This window comes from Triturus cristatus, chromosome 12 (genome assembly GCF_964204655.1).
Source record: "Triturus cristatus chromosome 12, aTriCri1.1, whole genome shotgun sequence".
In the NCBI taxonomy this organism is placed as follows: domain Eukaryota; kingdom Metazoa; phylum Chordata; class Amphibia; order Caudata; family Salamandridae; genus Triturus; species Triturus cristatus.
Genome location: NC_140595.1, coordinates 712,410,724 through 712,434,796, shown reverse-complemented (window position 1 = coordinate 712,434,796; position 24,073 = coordinate 712,410,724). Strand labels below are relative to the sequence as shown.

The 24,073-nt window shown below is 38.2% G+C and overlaps 1 protein-coding gene across 1 annotated transcript in view; it reads right to left on the bottom strand.

The window, feature by feature from the left end:
* LOC146780373 (hydroperoxide isomerase ALOXE3-like) overlaps positions 1–24,073 on the bottom strand; it is a 325,955-nt gene that overhangs the window by 131,495 nt on the left and 170,387 nt on the right. Inside the window, exon 6 of the mRNA XM_085638942.1 lies at positions 23,588–23,760. Coding sequence (XP_085495068.1) covers positions 23,588–23,760 — 173 coding nt within the window. The remainder of the gene's footprint in view (positions 1–23,587; positions 23,761–24,073) is intronic.

Genomic DNA, 24,073 nt, shown 5'->3' with positions numbered 1-24,073 from the left:
GACTTACCATACCCACTCAAAAAAAGATTTATTAATTTAATTTATTTTTAATTGCTTTTAAAATGGTTCTAGTTTTCGAAAATTTTCTATCTCAATCTGAAAAAAAAGAAAAAAGTATTAATATTTAAGAAAACATTTAATATTACAGTACACATATTTACATATTTTTCAAAAAATATTTTTGCCTTTTTTTTGCTGTTTTCAGAAAATATTGCATTTCACTATAAATTGTGAAAGCAATTGCATTCATCATTTAACAGCAGGCAAAAAAAAATTAACAATCTCAAAGATTGTTTTTAAAAAAGCCCACAATCTCTTTTTGCATAAACATAACTTTATAGAAATGCATAATATTCTTAAAAAATATCATCTAATATCAATACTTATTTCTTTAAAATACCATCTGATATTTTTGTTTCAGAAGTATAATCACAATAATATATGTCAAATAACTCCACAATACATCTGGTTCCATTTCCTTTAGGCCAAATAGTAATTTTAAAATTCTTTTTTTGTTTAATTTCCAATGGTAATCCAATAAAAAACAAAAGTTTAAATTGTACAGATGTCACCGATTCTCTGTAACATTTTGGTTTCCGAAAGATTAATTAATAATTAAATAAGTCCACAATAGAATTGTTTACTTTTCCGCATGGCCAAATAGTAATTTTAAAAATCTTTTTAGAAAAAATTTCCAATGGCAATCCAATAACATTCCAAAATTTAAATTATACAGATGTTACCGATTTTTTCTAAATTTTTGGTTTTCCAAAGTTTCCTTAAAAAATGGAAAAAATCCACATTACAATTGGTTACCTTTCCATTAGGCCAAATGATAATTTGTTAAATCTTTTTATTTGTAAATTCCAAATGGTAATCCAATAAAATGGTAAAATTGTTTTGTCCAGATGTTGTCAAATCTCTCTAAAATTTAGGTTTCAGGAAGATTAGATAGGAATTTGCTAAATCAAAAGGCAAACGTTGCTTAAAAATCAATTGGGAATCATTACACAGTGTCCAGCCTTTTTCACATTTAAGATAAACTGTGTAATGACCAGAAGTTACAGTAGGTCCATCATGGAAAATTATTGCAACTGTTACAAAAGTATTTCCTGAAATTGATAATTGCTGTCCTGTAAACTTTTTTATTAAAGTATCCAATTTTGAACCATCAGCTCTACATCGTTGCATCATTAAAATTACATACTGTCTGTATTCCTTTAAAATTAATGTTGAAAACATGTCAGATTTACACTCACTGCATTGCATGCTATGATTAGCATCTTTAACTAATTTAGCAAAAGGGACTGTTTTACTCTCTGGCAATGTTAAATAAATAAACCTTTCAGAATCAACATTACAGCCACATATATTATAACAGTTTTCACAACTATGTTCCCATTTATAAGAGAGACCAAATACATTTTCAATGTTAACCCCTTCTTCTTCCAGTACCTGAAGAAAATAAATCAAGAATTCCTGTGCATCTTGCTGTACATTTTGAGAAAACTGTGTTCGTCCTGAACATACATCTAAAACTTTTCTAATTTCAGTAGCACTTTCTATTTGAGTTTTATCATTACTCAGCTTTTCAAAAAGGAGACTCAGCACAGTACAGAATTTTTTCCCTGATTTACTATTATCTGCTCTTGCAAACTTTCCAGATAAAATGCAACATTCAGCACTACATTAGCGTAGCAGTTGACACCAGAGCTATTTTCAAAATAACATCCTACAACCTGTTCTTCATTTTCCTTATTCTTTTTGCTTGCAATTACATCACTCCTCTTTTTTTTCCTCCTCTCTACATCTTCATTACAGATATTCTCATTTCTCCTTTTACGAGAAACTACACGTTTCTCCAACACAGGATACTGACCTAAATGAGGAGCATAGCTTCTTCTTAATCTATTATACTCCTTTACACAATTTGTATCAGCACTAACTTTTGAATCATCAAAGTCTATCATGAATAAACCTGATAATGTTTTCACTCGTGACAAAGCAACATATGCCATACCTTCTTTGAACACAGTTGAACCAATGTTCACAAATGCACAATCTACAGTCAATCCTTGAGACTTGTGAATAGTTACAGCATATGCTAGCGAAAACGGAAACTGCTTCCTACGTACATATAAGTCTTTCACAAGCATGAAACGAACTGTACAACGACAAATGTCTTTAACTTCTTCTATCTGATCAAATTTTATTTTTAAACATTCAATTCCATCTTTTTTCTGATAATTAATAAAACCCACAACTCTTCCCATAGCTCCATTAACTAAACCTTTTTCAACATCCAAATTTCTCCTTAAAAATACTCTACAGTTCATGCAAACATATAGATTTTTTTCTAATCCAGCTGTTTTGGAAATCTTCTTCTCTAGTGAATCCAATTTATTTTTCAGTGTGCCTGTTAATGTGACAGTAATTCTTCCATCCTCAATTTTGTCCACTGCTTCCAATTTCCTGATATCTTCCTTTTCCAATTTCAAAAGCTCCTCATTGAATATTGAGCATTCACGTAGAGTTGGCATTAAGCAGATGACACTTTTGTTTTCTGCAATGTTCTTGTATATCTTCTCTGCAACTATTTCTTCCTTTGGAAATAAATTATGTAGCAGCCGAGTCTGTAATGCTTTTTTGCCAGCTTCTGTGAGTAGTCCAATCCTATTATCTTTCAGAATACTTCCATATTCTTCATCGTTTGCTTGCCTCATATTAGTTGTAAGTTCCTTGTACTCAAAGAAGGACCAAATATTTGTATTACCGATGCTTCCCAATGACTTCTTCGTGTCTTCATGTGTCACAGTATTAAACACTGGTTGTCCTTTAACTGGAGTAAGTTGCAAAAGATCTCCAAAAACTATGACGTGTTTTCCTCCAAATAACACGTCATAGTCTGACTTCAGAATTTGCTGCATTCTTAAATGCACAAAGGCAAGCATTAAGTTCGATACCATGCTCACCTCATCAATAATGAGAACTTGCATCTTCTTCAATACTCTTGAAACTTCCAAGCATGCTTCTCCAGTTAGCTTGTTGTATTGTATTTTGTTCTCATGCTCCACTGGTAACATTAGCAAACGATGTAAAGTGATTCCTTTTCTGTTATATGCTGCTAACCCAGTTGGAGCAGTAACCACACAAGACAAAGTAGAATCCGTTTTTTGCTGTAGGTAGCTTCTGATGACTTTTATTAGGAAACTTTTTCCAGTTCCAGCTTGTCCGCTTACATACATCCTGATTGGATGAAATGATGTGCATGAGCACTCTTTTTTTTCATGTAGAAATCCGTGATCAATTTTGTTTCTGATCTCTTCATAAATTTGTTGCTGCTCTTCGTTCAGTTGTCTTTCCAAATTTTGTAAGTCTATAAATTCTCCTTGAGCTTGATTCATAGCCGTTTCCACTTCATTCATGGCTATTGATGCTTCATTTTCAACGATTGGTTGTCCTAGGGGATCTTGACTGAGTGTTCCTGAACTTTGGCTGTCCTGAGAACTGTCTCTAGCTATTTCTGCTGCAATTGTAGTTTCCTGTTCAATTTCTTCATTTAACATTTGCAGATAAGTTGTGAATGTATTGCATTGTATGCTGTCTTTGCAAGCATTAAAAGAATCTTCATAGCTTTGAAATTCTCCCAGTAGTTCATCCTCTGTACGCCATGGTTTAAACAGCTGTAAAAGAGCCAAGTAGTAAAATTCCTTTTTGTCAGTAGTGTCGCAACTCAGCTTCCGGTGATTTATCAAACTTCCTTTTGTTTGCTTCACCAAACATCCTTCCTCACCAATGACTTTATATTTTCCATTGTTGATGTCTTCTGCGGCTTTCCGTGAATAAATGTAATCTGCAGCACTTCATAGAGACACATGTTCTCCAGATGATGACTTCTCTTTGGGTAATATGTGTCCAACATGTTTGATTTCAAAATATCTGTACTTTCTGGGTCATTCTCTGCTAAATATTCAATTTCTCCAACAGATTTCAGTACCCGATTTCTCATTGCTGCAAGGCCTAAACTTGCCCAAATTATTCTTCTTGATTTCAAGTAGAGACTTGCAGAAGATAACCTATCTGAACATTCGTAGGATCCAATTTCTCGATGCGATAACATCTTCAAACTGAAACTGTACAGCTTCTTACTGACAGTTTTCTCGTGAGAAATCTCTTCCCACATTTCCTTCAATTCTGTTTTTTCTGATTTCGTAATGTAAGACGTTACATATCGAGCAACAGCAATGGAATTGTCAGCTACATACTGTATATCCATGTTAGCGTTCCACATGGATAAAATCACTGGGTTGTAGTCATTTATATTTTTTGATTCTTCTTTTCTTTTAAGGTTGTAGGTATTCTTAGGTGATTTTCTTGTGATAGTATGTCTCACAGATGACATAAAACTGTTAACTCTTCCATTTGAAAGAACAGGTCTAGGAAATCCAAATCGACATTTAGTGTAGTATTTATCTTTGCTCTTGTATTTCCGTCGACAGTATTTTCCACACCGATGACTTTGGAAACGTAAAACTTGCTCCTTTAACTTTTTCTCTTCTGTGCTTTTTGGTATAGCACATGTTGCATATTCTTCAATGTAAGATAACACTGCTTCATCAGTATCTGTTCCAAACTTTGGGGCATCCTTAATCCACAACAGCATATGAATATGAGGAGCACCTCTTGCCTGGTACTCTTTTCTCCAAAAGAAATCCACTACTTCTCCTAGAGGTGGATTTTTTTTATTGCAGATGAAGGACATCATAGCCTCAAATCTATGATTGAAATATCTGCAAACATTAACCGGATCCAATGAGCACAGTTCTCCTGCTGTCTTGTATTCGATGTTTTTAATGTTTGAATTTGCCTCTCGTAGAAAATCCAGTAAATCATCCCAAGCGTACTCAGCACAGCTTAGGGTAAGGAACCATGTTGGAGTTCCTAAATTCCGTAACATGCATTTTAATTCACCATGGCGTCGGTACCAATATTCATTTGTCCCACGCTGACAAGCCATCAGATTGATCAGTTGTGTTTCCAAATGATCATCTCGGTGCTGCACTTTCTCCATAAAATCCTTAGCAGACACATTTTGTAAATGTACTCCACTTTTTAAAATGTGATTTACTGCATAAGACAGTGCAGACAAGTTGCTTTCAAATAAAAGATGGAACAAATAAGGAATACTTTGTCGAAATCAGGGATCTTCAGCATATAGTCTTGTAGTCCGATACTCAGAAGCTGGAATCTGTTCTGGTCGTTCATCGTATCGTCCTCCTTTTCCTTTAGGAAACAGCTGGGGAAAACATCGAGCTTCCAAGCTCTCCTCCCATACACTCACGGGAGTTCCTTTTGCTTTCTTCATCTGAAACAGATCAATATTGTCTCCCATAACTTCTTTTGAATGAAGAGGATGTATGCTAAAATGTTCATAAATTTCTTCTTCCTTTGACTTGTCCACTTTATCAATTTGTCCAGTTGGTGTTTCTGTGTCTTCTTGTAAATCTTCTTCTTCTTCTTCTTCTTCTATATAAATTGATTCATACCATTTGTTATTCCTTTTCAAATACAAATTTGCTCTTTGTACTTTCCGTACATCTACCAGCTCCTGCCAAATCTTCTTATTCTTTGTAGGTACACCATTAACCAGAATAATTAATGGTTCAGTTTCCAAAGTATCCGCATCAATAGTTTCCATATTTTTTTTTAAATCCAAGGGCAAATACACCACTCTACCTTTTAAACCTCTCAGTAAATCTGAAGGAGGTAATTTACCAGTTTTGGGCTCCATACGTACTATGGTCTGGAACGGATGAACACATTGAATGAGTATAGACTCATATGTATTTAATTCAGAAAGTTCAGCAGGAATAGCATCCAATTCTAAATTATTATGTATAGCTCTGGTCGGCATTCTATTTTCCTCTAACTTGTTGTAACAGTATTTACAAATACGCTGAACTTCACCCAATTCAAAACAATTTTCAAGAAATATATATGTGGCAAAATCCTTCCACTTATAATTATCTTCATTTTCACTCTTTCTGTAGAGATCAACATACCTGGTTTGTTTTCTATAATGAGTTCTGCGGCAACAAATACAAGTAATATTTGGTCTTTCATTAGAGATTATTGCAAATTTTGTTATGTGATCATTAAATGTCTTACTTACAGAGGGTTCTACATTTTCTTCCACTTCTTCCTCATTTACTGTGTCCTTCTCTGCACTGTTTTGTTCAGGACCAAAGTAACAAAACTGAATTTCATCAACAACCTTCTCTACATCTGATACCGTTCCACGGAACAGAGCCCTATTCAATTCATCTAACTTTATTGCTGGACTTTTAGCAAAATACAACCGTCTCACAAACTTTCTCATTTCAGTATGATGAACAGCCAGCATCCTAAAATGATGGAAAACACTATTACACACTTTTCTAGATAGACAAGCCAGAGAATGACCCTGCAAACCAGTATTCTCTCTCACTCTGCATGGATCTAGACTTTGAAGCACCTTAATCTTCTGTTTCACACTTTTTTTGCTATATTCTCTTAGAAACTCACAAAATTTATCAATAGATTCCTGACGCACAGTGCAAATACTACTACAATTCCAAGTGTACACTGGGGCTTTAGGACGTCTCCCCATAGCCTCATCCGCCATCACTTGTACCTCATCTCTTGGAACCATTATCTCCTTCTCCATTATGCAACCATTTTTCACTTCATAAGCACGACCTCTGGTGTCAACTGCATGCAGCAAACTATTACTTTGAAAATAACTCTCTTCATTAAAAAAAGGTTCACTACTTGAACTATGCATCCATTTTCCTAAAAACACTTTACAAAAGTTTGTTCTGTTCACTACTCTTTTCCTTTTGCTATGTGATTTCAGTACATTAACCATTTTGTCTAATGTACGCATCCTATTCAAAATTAAAATGAATAGTTTCCTTTTTAATTCTAATGCCTTTGCTGCAATGGCTTCAATTTCTTTTTTTGTCTTATAAAACTTTGCCTTTTGCTTATATTTCTTCACATCCTTTATCAAATTGGACATAACTCTCCTCTGAAACATTTTTCTACGTATCTCTTTAAACGCTGTTTTTCTGTTTAAGTTTATCTTTTTAGTTGCAGAAGGTATATTTGCATTAACTGAATTCTCAATTTTTTCCTGTCCTTTTCGATTTAAATCATTCTTTCCAGTACAGACATTTTGTACATTTTTCCTTTTTTTGAATATGTTCCTTAGAAAATCTTTTGTTTGCTTACCAGAAGATTTTTTCTTCTTCCCAACATGAGCATCTTCAACTAACTTAGGTCCTCCAGTTGTCTTCAAATATAGGTTTTTTTTGTGGTCTTTTTTTACTCTGGATTTTGTAGGCATCTTAAATTTTGTTCACTGCTCTTCAGCAATACCTGAAAAAAACTAAAAAAAAATTCCTTTATTTTATTTAAATATATTACTACATTTGTTTTCACATTAGTCACAAAACGAAATTTCTTTGCCAATTTGAAAGCACACTTACTGCTCTTTTTTTTGGCAAGTGATAAACACTTTTACAGACTGACACATTATGAATCCACTTTTCAGATTTTTTAAAAAGCACATGTCCAAACTGCTTTTTCAGACCATCACCATTTGTAACCTGGGTGTCTGCCTACACTCCAGCAAGGGCAACCAGCTTTAGTGATGCTGAATGTATTTGCATTACTGACTGAAACCTCAAACCCCACTCGCTTGTGAATACTGTGCATGATTCCACATGGTAAGCAGCTGGGTGTGTGCTAAGAGTCAGCTTCTGCACCAAAAAATGGCTCCCCCTTTCCATCTAATGCAACTGTGAAATCACCAGAGCAATACGCAATAAATCTCTGCCTGTAATTCCTATTTGCACACAGAGTCATGTTTTCACATTAGTCACAAAACGAAATTTCTTTGCCAATTTGAAAGCACACTTACTGCTCTTTTTTTTGGCAAGTGATAAACACTTTTACAGACTGACACATTATGAATCCACTTTTCAGATTTTTTAAAAAGCACATGTCCAAACTGCTTTTTCAGACCAGCACCATTTGTAACCTGGGTGTCTGCCTACACTCCAGCAAGGGCAACCAGCCTTAGTGATGCTGAATGTGTTTGCATTACTGACTGAAACCTCAAACCCCACTCGCTTGTGAATACTGTGCATGATTCCACATGGTAAGTAGCTGGCTGTGTGCTAAGAGTCTGCTTCTGCACCAAAAAATGTCTCCCCCTTTCCATCTAATGCAACTGTGAAATCACCAGAGCAATACGCAATAAATCTCTGCCTGTAATTCCTATTTGCACACAGAGTCATGTTTTCACATTAGTCACAAAACGAAATTTCTTTGCCAATTTGAAAGCACACTTACTGCTCTTTTTTTTGGCAAGTGATAAACACTTTTACAGACTGACACATTATGAATCCACTTTTCATATTTTTTAAAAAGCACATGTCCAAACTGCTTTTTCAGACCAGCACCATTTGTAACCTGGGTGTCTGCCTACACTCCAGCAAGGGCAACCAGCCTTAGTGATGCTGAATGTATTTGCATTACTGACTGAAACCTCAAACCCCACTCGCTTGTGAATACTTTGCATGATTCCACATGGTAAGTAGCTGGCTGTGTGCTAAGAGTCAGCTTCTGCACCAAAAAATGGCTCCCCCTTTCCATCTAATGCAACTGTGAAATCACCAGAGCAATACGCAATAAATCTCTGCCTGTAATTCCTATTTGCACACAGAGTCGTGTTTTCACATTAGTCACAAAACGAAATTTCTTTGCCAATTTGAAAGCACACTTACTGCTCTTTTTTTTGGCAAGTGATAAACAGTTTTACAGACTGACACTTTATGAATCCACTTTTCAGATTTTTTAAAAAGCACATGTCCATACTGCTTTTTCAGACCAGCACCATTTGTAACCTGGGTGTCTGCCTACACTCCAGCCATGGCAACCAGCCTTAGTGATGCTGAATGTGTTTGCATTACTGACTGAAACCTCAAACCCCACTCGCTTGTGAATACTGTGCATGATTCCACATGGTAAGTAGCTGGCTGTGTGCTAAGAGTCTGCTTCTGCACCAAAAAATGGCTCCCCCTTTCCATCTAATGCAACTGTGAAATCACCAGAGCAATACGCAATAAATCTCTGCCTGTAATTCCTATTTGCACACAGAGTCATGTTTTCACATTAGTCACAAAATGAAATTTCTTTGCCAATTTGAAAGCACACTTACTGCTCTTTTTTTTGGCAAGTGATAAACACTTTTACAGACTGACACATTATGAATCCACTTTTTATATTTTTTAAAAAGCACATGTCCAAACTGCTTTTTCAGACCAGCACCATTTGTAACCTGGGTGTCTGCCTACACTCCAGCAAGGGCAACCAGCCTTAGTGATGCTGAATGTGTTTGCATTACTGACTGAAACCTCAAATCCCACTCGCTTGTGAATACTGTGCATGATTCCACATGGTAAGTAGCTGGCTGTGTGCTAAGAGTCTGCTTCTGCACCAAAAAATGGCTCCCCCTTTCCATCTAATGCAACTGTGAAATCACCAGAGCAATACGCAATAAATCTCTGCCTGTAATTCCTATTTGCACACAGAGTCATGTTTTCACATTAGTCACAAAACGAAATTTCTTTGCCAATTTGAAAGCACACTTACTTCTCTTTTTTTTGGCAAGTGATAAACACTTTTACAGACTGACACATTATGAATCCACTTTTCATATTTTTTAAAAAGCACATGTCCAAACTGCTTTTTCAGACCAGCACCATTTGTAACCTGGGTGTCTGCCTACACTCCAGCAAGGGCAACCAGCCTTAGTGATGCTGAATGTATTTGCATTACTGACTGAAACCTCAAACCCCACTCGCTTGTGAATACTGTGCATGATTCAACATGGTAAGCAGCTACCTGTGTGCTAAGAGTCTGCTTCTGCACCAAAAAATGGCTCCCCCTTTCCATCTAATGCAACTGTGAAATCACCAGAGCAATACGCAATAAATCTCTGCCTGTAATTCCTATTTGCACACAGAGTCATGTTTTCACATTAGTCACAAAACGAAATTTCTTTGCCAATTTGAAAGCACACTTACTGCTCTTTTTTTTGGCAAGTGATAAACACTTTTACAGACTGACACATTATGAATCCACTTTTCAGATTTTTTAAAAAGCACATGTCCAAACTGCTTTTTCAGACCAGCACCATTTGTAACCTGGGTGTCTGCCTACACTCCAGCAAGGGCAACCAGCCTTAGTGATGCTGAATGTATTTGCATTACTGACTGAAACCTCAAACCCCACTCGCTTGTGAATACTTTGCATGATTCCACATGGTAAGTAGCTGGCTGTGTGCTAAGAGTCAGCTTCTGCACCAAAAAATGGCTCCCCCTTTCCATCTAATGCAACTATGAAATCACCAGAGCAATACGCAATAAATCTCTGCCTGTAATTCCTATTTGCACACAGAGTCATGTTTTCACATTAGTCACAAAACGAAATTTCTTTGCCAATTTGAAAGCACACTTACTGCTCTTTTTTTTGGCAAGTGATAAACAGTTTTACAGACTGACACATTATGAATCCACTTTTCAGATTTTTTAAAAAGCACATGTCCATACTGCTTTTTCAGACCAGCACCATTTGTAACCTGGGTGTCTGCCTACACTCCAGCCATGGCAACCAGCCTTAGTGATGCTGAATGTGTTTGCATTACTGACTGAAACCTCAAACCCCACTCGCTTGTGAATACTGTGCATGATTCCACATGGTAAGTAGCTGGCTGTGTGCTAAGAGTCTGCTTCTGCACCAAAAAATGGCTCCCCCTTTCCATCTAATGCAACTGTGAAATCACCAGAGCAATACGCAATAAATCTCTGCCTGTAATTCCTATTTGCACACAGAGTCATGTTTTCACATTAGTCACAAAATGAAATTTCTTTGCCAATTTGAAAGCACACTTACTGCTCTTTTTTTTGGCAAGTGATAAACACTTTTACAGACTGACACATTATGAATCCACTTTTTATATTTTTTAAAAAGCACATGTCCAAACTGCTTTTTCAGACCAGCACCATTTGTAACCTGGGTGTCTGCCTACACTCCAGCAAGGGCAACCAGCCTTAGTGATGCTGAATGTGTTTGCATTACTGACTGAAACCTCAAATCCCACTCGCTTGTGAATACTGTGCATGATTCCACATGGTAAGTAGCTGGCTGTGTGCTAAGAGTCTGCTTCTGCACCAAAAAATGGCTCCCCCTTTCCATCTAATGCAACTGTGAAATCACCAGAGCAATACGCAATAAATCTCTGCCTGTAATTCCTATTTGCACACAGAGTCATGTTTTCACATTAGTCACAAAACGAAATTTCTTTGCCAATTTGAAAGCACACTTACTTCTCTTTTTTTTGGCAAGTGATAAACACTTTTACAGACTGACACATTATGAATCCACTTTTCATATTTTTTAAAAAGCACATGTCCAAACTGCTTTTTCAGACCAGCACCATTTGTAACCTGGGTGTCTGCCTACACTCCAGCAAGGGCAACCAGCCTTAGTGATGCTGAATGTATTTGCATTACTGACTGAAACCTCAAACCCCACTCGCTTGTGAATACTGTGCATGATTCCACATGGTAAGTAGCTGGCTGTGTGCTAAGAGTCAGCTTCTGCACCAAAAAATGGCTCCCCCTTTCCATCTAATGCAACTGTGAAATCACCAGAGCAATACGCAATAAATCTCTGCCTGTAATTCCTATTTGCACACAGAGTCATGTTTTCACATTAGTCACAAAACGAAATTTCTTTGCCAATTTGAAAGCACACTTACTGCTCTTTTTTTTGGCAAGTGATAAACACTTTTACAGACTGACACATTATGAATCCACTTTTCAGATTTTTTAAAAAGCACATGTCCAAACTGCTTTTTCAGACCAGCACCATTTGTAACCTGGGTGTCTGCCTACACTCCAGCAAGGGCAACCAGCCTTAGTGATGCTGAATGTATTTGCATTACTGACTGAAACCTCAAACCCCACTCGCTTGTGAATACTGTGCATGATTCCACATGGTAAGCAGCTACCTGTGTGCTAAGAGTCAGCTTCTGCACCAAAAAATGGCTCCCCCTTTCCATCTAATGCAACTGTGAAATCACCAGATCAATACGCAATAAATCTCTGCCTGTAATTCCTATTTGCACACAGAGTCATGTTTTCACATTAGTTACAAAACGAAATTTCTTTGCCAATTTGAAAGCACACTTACTGCTCTTTTTTTTGGCAAGTGATAAACACTTTTACAGACTGACACATTATGAATCCACTTTTCAGATTTTTTAAAAAGCACATGTCCAAACTGCTTTTTCAGACCAGCACCATTTGTAACCTGGGTGTCTGCCTACACTCCAGCAAGGGCAACCAGTCTTAGTGATGCTGAATGTATTTGCATTACTGACTGAAACCTCAAACCCCACTCGCTTGTGAATACTATGCATGATTCCACATGGTAAGTAGCTGGCTGTGTGCTAAGAGTCAGCTTCTGCACCAAAAAATGGCTCCCCCTTTCCATCTAATGCAACTGTGAAATCACCAGAGCAATACGCAATAAATCTCTGCCTGTAATTCCTATTTGCACACAGAGTCATGCTTTCACATTAGTCACAAAACGAAATTTCTTTACCAATTTGAAAGCACACTTACTGCTCTTTTTTTGGCAAGTGATAAACACTTTTACAGACTGACACATTATGAATCCACTTTTCAGATTTTTTAAAAAGCACATGTCCAAACTGCTTTTTCAGACCACCACTATTTGTAACCTGGGTGTCTGCCTACACTCCAGCAAGGGCAACCAGCCTTAGTGATGCTGAATGTATTTGCATTACTGACTGAAACCTCAAACCCCACTCGCTTGTGAATACTGTGCATGATTCCACATGGTAAGTAGCTGGCTGTGTGCTAAGAGTCAGCTTCTGCACCAAAAAATGGCTCCCCCTTTCCATCTAATGCAACTGTGAAATCACCAGAGCAATACGCAATAAATCTCTGCCTGTAATTCCTATTTGCACACAGAGTCATGTTTTCACATTAGTCACAAAACGAAATTTCTTTGCCAATTTGAAAGCACACTTACTGCTCTTTTTTTTGGCAAGTGATATCACTTTTACAGACTGACACATTATGAATCCACTTTTCAGATTTTTTAAAAAGCACATGTCCAAACTGCTTTTTCAGACCACCACCATTTGTAACGTGGGTGTCTGCCTATACTCCAGCAAGGGCAACCAGCCTTAGTGATGCTGAATGTATTTGCATTACTGAGTCCAACCTCAAACCCTTAAACTATTATTTTATTATACCAGTACACCTTAATTTATTGTGAAAACATAGTCCATATTATTTTACTTGTTCCTCACATTTAAATTTCTCCCAAAATAGAAAATAATAAACACAACTTCTACAAAAAGAATTGCATTTCTATTATTCATTTCTTAATTTACCATATACATCCCCTCTCAAACTCTAAACTCACCTTTAAAATTAGTTAGTTGTGAAAGAAATGTGGCACTCAAACAGCAGATTATCAGAGCCAGGATCTCTGTTCTTTACACCTCTCTCCTCTCAGCAGAACCAGATAATGGCAAACTTTCCCTCTCTTTTTCCACACATATACATGTTAGTTTCAAATCTCAGTGCTTGCCCCTTTTTTTCAAATGTAATCACACATTTCTATTGGTTGAAAACCAACCCTTTTCCAAAAGTACCCTTCCCCCAACTTGACTTCTGCCTAGTACCCTTCCCCCAACTTGACTTCTGCCTGCTACCATAGCAACAGCTCATGGAACACTGCTGTGTGGAGTCAGGTCAGAAGATCGCCAAACAATGTTTCAATTCCACAGAGCAAGAGTGCTTGACTTTTCAAACCTAACAGCAAATCCATAGTACTGTTCTTTGGTAACACATTTTTCTGTACCAATACAAAACATGCTTCTATTAATTTACACATACAGCCTAGTTTTTATTCTAGAATGGTATGAAACAGCCAATCAGTTCTTTTTTTTATGAAAAAAATATGTATGCCTCCATTTCCAAACTGTCTTTCTTTTCATATTGCCATTCTACTGAATTACACCTCCTGAGTGCATCCAGTTCTCCTTTGAAGATGTTCACAGTGTGGATTGTAGGGCACAGCTATGTCTTCTGGAGTGAAAAGTTTGCAGAGAAAACAGGTATGGTGAGAGACCTTGCTTTGTCAAATGTAGACATTAAATGGATTGGTCAGAGAGGGTTAAAGTGGCACCAATTGATGCCATTGGTGAAATCCTTCATGCACATCCAACACCCTGACCTCATAATAGTGCACTGTGGTGGCAATGACCTAGGCACTTTGACTGGGGTAGGTCTGGAAATGCTTATGAAGGACACCTTTTCACAACTGTTTTCACTTTTCCCTAAAACTGCCTTTGTGTTTTCTAACATATGCCAAAGGCAAAAATGGAACTGGTCCAATCATTTCTGTCCGCAGATTGACAAAGCAAGAAAGCACGTCAACAAATCTGTTTCTGCTTTCCTCCGTGACTATGGTATGGGTTCCATTTACCATAACAACTTGCGTTATGACATGCAAGACATTTATAGAGGAGATGGTGTGCACTTCAATGATGAAGGGAACAGAGTCTTCCTCTTGAACCTTAGACTCTGCATCGGTACTTACTTGTAGGTACCACTAAAAAATCACTTCATAAACACAACGGCTCTTTTTAGAGCCCCCTAATATCTAAACACTTAAATCTGATTTTCTTTTTTTTTTTTTTTTAATATTTTTTATTTTCATCATCACGGTAGGCACAAAATAAAATACAGTAATACAGAAGCATATATAGTAGTATACATCAACAGTATAATAAATTCAAAAAGACAATAAAATGAATAGCATATGACATGACATATGGACATATGGAGAAGGAAGGCAACAAAAATAGAGTAAGCAGGTAATCAAGAAGAACCATATAGTCACAAATTGAGATGATCACCAAATGATATAAAGCAATATAGTCATGAGGGCACACAGGAACATTTACTTCGCGAATTACAAAGCCACAAATATATAATAGATTGATCAAAAAGACATTGGTCGCCAAAGTGCTTCTAATTTAACCAAGGAGCGAAGTCCCCTTGTATTTGCTAAGGCAGCCTCCAAGCCGTAGGTGTCCTTAATTATCGACCAAAAATCCTCAACCTGAGGTGGTGTGGGGGAGATCCAAGCCCTAGCGATAGCTAGTCTAGCAGCCGCCATTAAGATTGAGAAGAGACATGCTAAGCCTGAGTTATTTTCTTTACAACCCAGCATGATCTCAAGACCAGTCAATGGTTGATTCAGACCAAGTTTTAGCTGAAGTAGCTGTTCAATTTTCTGCCAATAAACCGTCAATGAAGGGCATGAGATAAACATATGCAACAAGTCGGCAGCGTATAATCTGCATTTAGGGCAATATTTTTTATCTCCCGCCATATTACCTGGATCCCATTTTGCAATTCTAGCCGGTGTGTAATATAACATACAGGTAATACGTAGTTGCTGGAGTTGCAAGTTGACAGAGTGCACCGAGTCCTTTACATTAACTAGTGTTTGTTTAATCATACTAGGGGAGACCGTTAAACCCAGCGTTTGACTCCACCGTTCAGCTAATTTTACGCTACCATCGAGTTTAAAGCTAGACAAATGAATATACATCATGCCTATTAATGACTTAGTCTTTGTGCTATATATACAATCCCAAACACTTGACTGTATAAACTCAGTTGGAGCCAGAGTTGTAGTCAAATAGTCTCTTATTTGCAGATACTTATAGAAGAAATTTACCGGTAGCTTATACCTTATGCGCAAATTTTCGAATGACATGATTCCCCTCTCGTTATAAATTTCGCCTAGGTATGAGATCCCATATTTACTCCAAGATTTGCCTGCCTGATCCTGGAAGATCTTAGGGAGCAGTGGATTCCCCCACAGAGGAAATTTGGCATGCATTTTGGGTAGCTTACACTTACTAGCCATATCTCTCCATATGAACACAATATCCCTCAGAGTCTTAAACTTAACTCTCTTAAAGTAATTTGGATCGTTTATCCCATAAAGAAACATGTCCCTTTGATTACCTAAAATAAGCTTGAATAGTGGATTTGGCTGGTCCAAGCCCAACAAGCATCGAAAACGAAAAATAAATGAAGACCAAAAATACATTTTAAAATCCGGAAAACCGAGCCCTCCCTGTTCGTAAGGAGATTTAAGTAGCTCGATTGCTCTTCTGGGTTTTTTATAACCCCACAGAAAGCTGCTACATATGCCCTCGAGTTTTTTAAACAAATTGTTAGGAATTTTCAGCGGGATAGAGCGGAACAAATATAAGAATTTGGGAAGTATTTTCATTTTTATTAGGTTAGATCTACCCAATAGCCCCAAAGGGAGCCTGTGCCAAAATTTAAATAACCTAGCGGTTTCCTGCAAGAGTGGTAAATAGTTGATGTCTATAATCTGTTTAACATTAGGAGTTATTTTTACCCCCAAATAAGTTACTGTAGTGTACGCCCCAACCGTCACATTATGAATCCCTGGAGTAGTAAGCACTTGAGTTTTATTCACGTTCAACTTGTATCCTGAGACGTTACCGTATTTCTCAGCTTCATCTATGATCTTATTCACGGCCTCAGTTGGATTAGTAGCATAAACCGCTATATCATCAGCATATGCTGTAAGCTTAAGTTGAGAGGTGCCGGAGACCAACGGATCAATGTATACACAAGATTGAAGGATACGTAAAAATGGCTCTATATATAGAGCAAAAAGTAATGGTGACAGCGGGCAGCCTTGCCTGGTCCCGCACAGTATCCTAAAAGATGTTGACCTAGAGCCCATATAACAGAGATTAGCTTGGGGATTACTATATAAAGCTTTTACACAGGACTGGAACTGCTTACCGGCACCTATCTTTGCTAGGATAGCCCAGAGAAATTCCCATCTGACACGATCGAACGCTTTTTCAGCATCTAGTAAGATCATGCCAAAATCGATTTTCTTTTGCTCTGCATAGTCAAATGAACTAATTGCCGTGTTAACGTGGGCAGTAGTATCCCTCCCTAATATAAATCCATGTTGACTTTCAGAGACTAAATCCGTCATGATCGGGGCTAAGCGATTTGCCAAGATCTTAGAAAATATCTTCGCGTCCGCATTAATAAGCGAAATTGGCCGGTATGAACCACACTCAGTCGGTGGTTTGCCCTTTTTTAAAAAAAACACAATCTGTGTCTGATTCCATGATGCCGGCACCTCACCGTAAATAGCTACATATTGGATTGCACTGATAAGGGGTAGAAGTATGATCTGTTTGAAGGATTTATAAAACTCTAAGGGTATTGAGTCAAAACCAGCCGCCTTCCCACTTGGTAGTAGTGACAGTGCAGATTCAACTTCTTCTTGCAGAATTGTTTCTTCTAATGTATTAATTTTCTCATTATCTGCAGACTGGAGGCCACTGTTATTGATATAGCCTATTATCTCTTCTTGTTTAGATGACCATGTCAGAGAATATAACTGTTGATAGAACTGCGAAAACTGATCTAAGATATCGGATGTTTCTGTGTACAGTATCCCATTTGTTCCCTTTATAACATCAATCTTAGTTCTAGCTTTTGCCTCTGCAGTCTGATATGCCAATACATGTCCTATATGTTCCCCATACTCATACCTCTCCAGCCGATGCTTACTGTACTTTGCGGCCATTTTCACTCTTAAATGTTTTTTGACTGCAACTCTTGCATCAATTAAAGAAAGGAGCATACTTTCCTGGGCCTTTGAATCCTTACTCTTAACTACCTTCACGTGTTCTCTCTCAATATCACGCAAATTAAGTAATAAATTCTCCATTTCGCTTTTTCGTTTTTTGTTCTGTAAAAGAATATATTTCTGTGTGATACCGCGGACGAACGCTTTCATAGTATCCCAAACAATTATTGGAGATGCAGAGCCTATATTTATTCTAAAAAATTCCTTTAATTGCTGTGTAGTACTCGACAGATATTCAGTATCCGTCAGCAAATACCTAGGGAAAGAGAATTGCCTGATTTCCTTATCTTCAATTTTAACCTGAAAAGAAAAAATAATGGGGTTATGGTCGGAGGTCACCCGGGGGCATATTTCCATTTTCGATGTTCTAAGTACTCTATCAGAGACCAAGGCCATGTCAATCCTAGAGTATGATTTATGAGGAGCCGAATAGTAAGTATAGCCCGGTATTAGAGGGTATATATGTCTCCAAGCGTCCTTGACAGACTGAAGCCTCATCATTTGCATTATCGCTCTACGAGTTTTGCACATTCTTACATTACGCCTATTCCCCGTAGAGTCTATATGATAGTCTAAGACGCAGTTGAAGTCCCCCAAAATTAATTTTTCCCCCTCCCAGTTTAATAATTCCAAATTGAGGAATTCGAAAATATTAGGATCGTCGACATTAGGGCCGTATATAGCACAAATCACATATTTCTTACCCCCTATAGCCAGCTGAGCTATTGCCCATCGGCCCCATTGATCTGCCAGTTTGTTGATAACTTCGCAGGCAAACTTTTTATCTTTTAAAATAGCTACTCCTTTAGTAGATACGGTTTGAGTTGTACTAATGACAACCTCTAGCCCCAGGTCCGCTAATAAATTCCGGTCTTTGTAAGACAGATGAGTTTCTGTCAGCACCACTAAATGAGACTGATAAATTCGTAACTCCTCCCGGACCAGCCTTCTTTTACCTGTGTTGTTGAGACCAGCGACATTACAGGCCAAACAATTAATCCAATTCATATTTAAGTTTTATCTTTTGTGTTAATCCTCCTCCTCCTCCTACAACAATAATTATCAGAAAAATCAGATGATCTATGACATATAGTTTATTTTTTATACTGATTTTCATTTCTTTTTTTTTTTTTTTTACCGTACGCTTACCGTACGCGTACCCCGTGATTTTTTTTAAAATCAATAAATGTTTTCTTTTTACTTTTCTGTCCTTCTTTGACCCCCTTACAAATGTTAGGGGGTCTGTAACTCTCCTCCTTGCCCCCTTTTCTTGTTATCACTCTTTTTTTTCTGAGTGAAACACACGAAATGGCGGCCGCCGCTTCCTGGTTTCGACCGATTCGAATGTTTACTAAGATCTAAGAGCCAATCAGAATCGCGCTCGCGCACGCCACCGTACGCGTACGGTAAGCGTACCGTAAGCGCACCGTAAGCTGGCTCAGATATATATATTGATTTAAAGGCTATTTTCTCAGAATCTACTGAACAGATTTACACCAAACCTACAAAAGGCACTTCCTTGACCTGAGGACTACCTCTCTGCCAAATTTCTAGTAATTCTGTTCAGCCGTTCGGGCTGTAGCCCTGTCTAAAGGTCCTATGGAAAAATGCATGGGAAAAACGCGTTTTGGGACCCCCATTTTATCTCAGCCCCCGCTTGACGAATCCCCCCGAGACTTTTAGGGTAGGAGCGTAGCGTAGCGCCCCACCTATTCTGAAAAATTCGCGAGGATTCGTCGACCGGCGCCAAAGTTATTCAAAATAGAATGTTGCGGATTTCCAGTGGAAACGTGGTCCTAACTATAACTATAACTACCTACTGGCGACCGCCAGTAGGTAATATATATATATATATATATATATATATATATATATATATATATATATATATATATATATATATATATATATCTACTGGCGGTCGCCAGTAGATAGTTATAGTTACAACCTAGTTTCCATAGGAAATCTCAAAATTCTATTTTGAATAACTTTGGCGCCGGTTGACGAATTCTCGCGAACTTTTCAAAACAAATGGGGCGCTCCGTTCAGCTCCTATCCTGAAAGTCTTGGGGTGATTCGTCAAGTGGGGGCCGAGAAAAAGGGGGGGTCCCAAAACACGTTTTCCCGATGCATTTTTTCATAGGACCTTTAGTCGAAGGTACAGCCCGAACTGCTGAACAGAATTACGTGAAATTTGGCAGAGAGGTAGCCATAAGGTCAAGGAAGTGCCTTTTGAAGGTCTCGTGTAAATCTGTTCAGTATTTCCTGAGAAAATAGCATTTAAAAGCATATAAATATCTATACGCGCGCACCGTGCGTGCACTTTGTGCGCTCCCTGCCGGGTGCGATCGCAATTCTGATTGGTTGTTAGATGTCGGTAAACATTCGAATCGGTCGAAACCAGGAAGTGTCGGCCGCCATTTTGTCTCTCGCAGTCTGAGGGGGTGAAAAACAAAGGTGGAGAACGTGAAAAGGGGGCAGGGTGGACAGTTCCTGACCCCCTAGCCTTTGTCAGGGGGTCCCAGAAGGAAAAAAGATTTATTTATTTTTTCGAAAAATTGCGGAGTGTGCGCTCTATGCGCGCACGCTGAAAAAACACACGTAAGAATTTTTTTTAAAATTTTTAACGGAAAATTAAGCGAGGTTCGCGCACCGTGCGCGCACGCTAAAAATCCCATAGTTAGTGCAGGCAACTATAACTCACGCGACCGCAATCCTCTGCTGATGACGTCAGATATTACATCACTGATGACATATGTGTCTTTCTGAAAAATAAATATTTGTAATATCTGACGTCATCAGCAGAGGATTGCGGTCGCGTGAGTTATAGTTGCCTGCACTAACTATAACGGGGGAATTTCATTGGTTTTTTACGAGTGAAATGTCCAGCTAACTATAACATGTGTGAAACCTATGGTTTTTTAAGTGAATATATATATATATACACATACATACATAGATAGATATAGATATAGATATTTCTTTACAGAGTTAAATCAGCAGCAAATGCACAATTTAGATGTGGAGTTATTAAAAATGCATAATACTAATGATCAGAGAGGAGTAGCTCTTTCATGTTTCATATCTTTGTAATGATAATAATAAATCCTCCTTACCGCAGAAGTTAGATTTAACATTACTGTTTTAGAAATGCCACATTTAGAGAGTGGATTTTTTTCTCCATTTACTGCTCTAAGTTCATGACAGCCTGTATCCAACGGACGTCTGGGGTGAGTGACAGGTACACTTTGTGCATTCCCTATAGACAGCCACAACACAGGAAGGATAGGTGTGTCTGAGTACCAATCTACATACATCAGCATTCTGATGACCTTGCCTGGGCAGGATAGAGAGGAATTGCAAACAAGTCACTTGAGTAGGCGGTGTCCTGTCCTCACACAAAGGACCGATTATCCCCCACAGATAGCCTATCAGACAGGACTGAGTTGAAAGGGATACTTGTGCACTTCAGAGAGCTGCTTTAAAGTCCCCCCACATCAAAGGCACTTTTTGATATAAGCTCTTGGTTCCTGACCCCGTAAAATCAGACACTCTCTATCTTGAACTGAAACTCTGTCAGAAGGAATGCTGGGCTGCTTAAAGAACTCATCTTTGGACTGCAGAGTTGGAAGGCCTGCTTTTCTCTTGAATTACCCGGTTGTCTGCTGCTCCCTGACTGCGGAACGAGAGCTGGACTCTGCCTTCCCTCCAAGTGATCTCCTAGGGCTTGTTGGCGTGCCTCCTCTGGCTTGCGACTCGAAGATATCAAAGTCTCTACCTCTGCTACTGTGACTGGCTCACGGGAAGTGCCTCAGAAACTTGCAACACAGATTTCGAAGCATCTCCTGTCTGTGTGTAACAGAACCAGCTCATCGACCCGGCTGCAGGAGTAAAATCGGCACATCGCTTCGGAACCAGTGCTTTGCCACCAGAGATCTATGCATCAGACAGTGTATTGCTGCCACTAAAGCTTGGTGAGATCAACCCATCGCCCTTCGACTGCATGGCAGACTCCAACGTATCACTTGACGTCCAACACCAGTCTTTGGAACTGATACAGCGCCTTCACTAATTGGAGGATATTGACGTATCTCGTTGCTGAGACAAGGAAAGGTACTTTCATCACTGGGGTCTGTGTGGGTCCTGTGGCCGCCCTGCGCTTCCACAAGGGCTGCATGAACTTTTACTTTGTCCTGTTCCAGCTCAACCTAAGGTAACCTTTTTAGCGCTACATGCTTCTTAGCACTTTATTGCATTTATTTATTTCAAATTAAATATCTAAACTTCTATACACTGGATTATGGTTATTTTGGTCCAGTTTTGTTCATAATATAAGAATCTATTATTATAAACCAGTGTATCGTATTTTTGTCGTATATTCGTTTTGTTACTGTGTGTGTGTGTTGCACAAATACCTTACACATTGCCTCTTTAGATAAGCCTGACTGCTCTGTGCTAAGCTACCAGAGGGTGAGCACAGGATATCGTTTAGTGTGTACTTGGCTTACCCTCTCTAAAGTGGTTTAAGCCTGGTCTTGATGCATACCTCAGCAAACCAGGAATCCCATTTCTAACACTGGCCAGTCAAGGTCAATGGACATAGGCATGGGATACATATAAGCTTTCTTACAGTTAGTGATAAAAAAACATTAAATATTGCATTTGTGTCATTCATATTGAATGCACATTTAAGTAACATTCTGTATTTCAAAGATGAAAGCAAAAATGGTGAATGATTGTTATGTTAGTTCAAAACCAATGAACCATCCACATAGTGAGAGTCACATTGCAAATGAAAACAAACATTACCTAGAATGTGGTGGCCATCTTTGAACTCTGGTAAAATATGGCAATAGAAGGATGCACAACCCAACTCTGCCCACGAGAGGACAACACACACCCAGGCTTCTCAAACCACTCAGAATGGTTCTGGCCTGCAACCTCTCCTGACCAAAATACTACAGGATCACACCAATGATGTCTGCACCCTAAACAAATACTAGTTAACATTAAGCACTATGAAATGTTGGTTAGGTCTCAAGTAAAAAGGATGCAACATACTCAAATTACCAATACACACCCAGAGATCTAAAATATAATAAAGACAGTCATAGGATACAAACCCCTGAGAAAGAGTGGTCAAGTAACTAACATTTATCTTGTAATAATCTAAAACAAGCATTGCCAAAGTTAATAGGTTTAACTTTTGACATGCTGAGTGTCCAGAGAGTAACACAAATGTTCAGTGTCCCAATCTAAATGATATTTTATAATTTGTGCATCTGCTGCTGTTGTGTGTGTATGTAGCTATAATTTTATTACCTGTGCTGTATTGAGTTATGTGTTTGAAAAAGTAAACTGCTGCTGCATGTGCTATACATAATCAGTTTACTGCAGTGAGAAAAGAAAAAAGTTAATTGCTTGCTATACACATGCATATTTGAGTTAAATATTTGTATTGTAGTCATTCAATGTCCTTGTGAGATGTGAAGTTATAGGTCATGTATCAAATGCAAACACTCTGAAATAAACAGCCAAAAACACGAGGAGAGAGAAAAGGTTTAAGAGCTAGTAATGAACGCTCTTGCAGATAGCTGCACAGTCAAGAAAACACCCAAAAAGAAGAGAGCTGGTGGAGCCTCCAGGTGGATCCATTATACACACACCAGTTTGCAGACCTTTGGAAACCAAGATCAAATGTACATACCTGTAACTCCGCAGTAAGGTTGGTCTTTGGCCCCAGGATATATGCAACCATGCTGTCCATCACTGGGAAGTTGTCGGGAATTTTTTTGCACTTCTTGATCATCATTGGATCCACGCCATTGAGGAACTGGTACCCAAAGAATGCATCTTCTCTCCAGTGTTGGGACACATACTCTATGTGACAGAGCACAGGAATGTTAATAAGATAACATCATCCAGAACATATTTTGCATTTGTGAGTGCTGTTCTCATTAGGAGGATAGGTTCTTCTCACTTATTTCTCTCCAGAATCTGCTGTCCTACCTTGAGCTTATTAATTTCTAGTGAGTTTGAAGAAATTGGAACGAAGAGTCTATTACAGTGGGAAATAGATATTGACATATCTATAATATTTTTGCAGTAGTCACATCGTACAAATAACAGAGCTATATTCATTTATTCTTAACACAGGGAGCATAGAAAAAGAGCTGGTGCTAATAGACTTAGA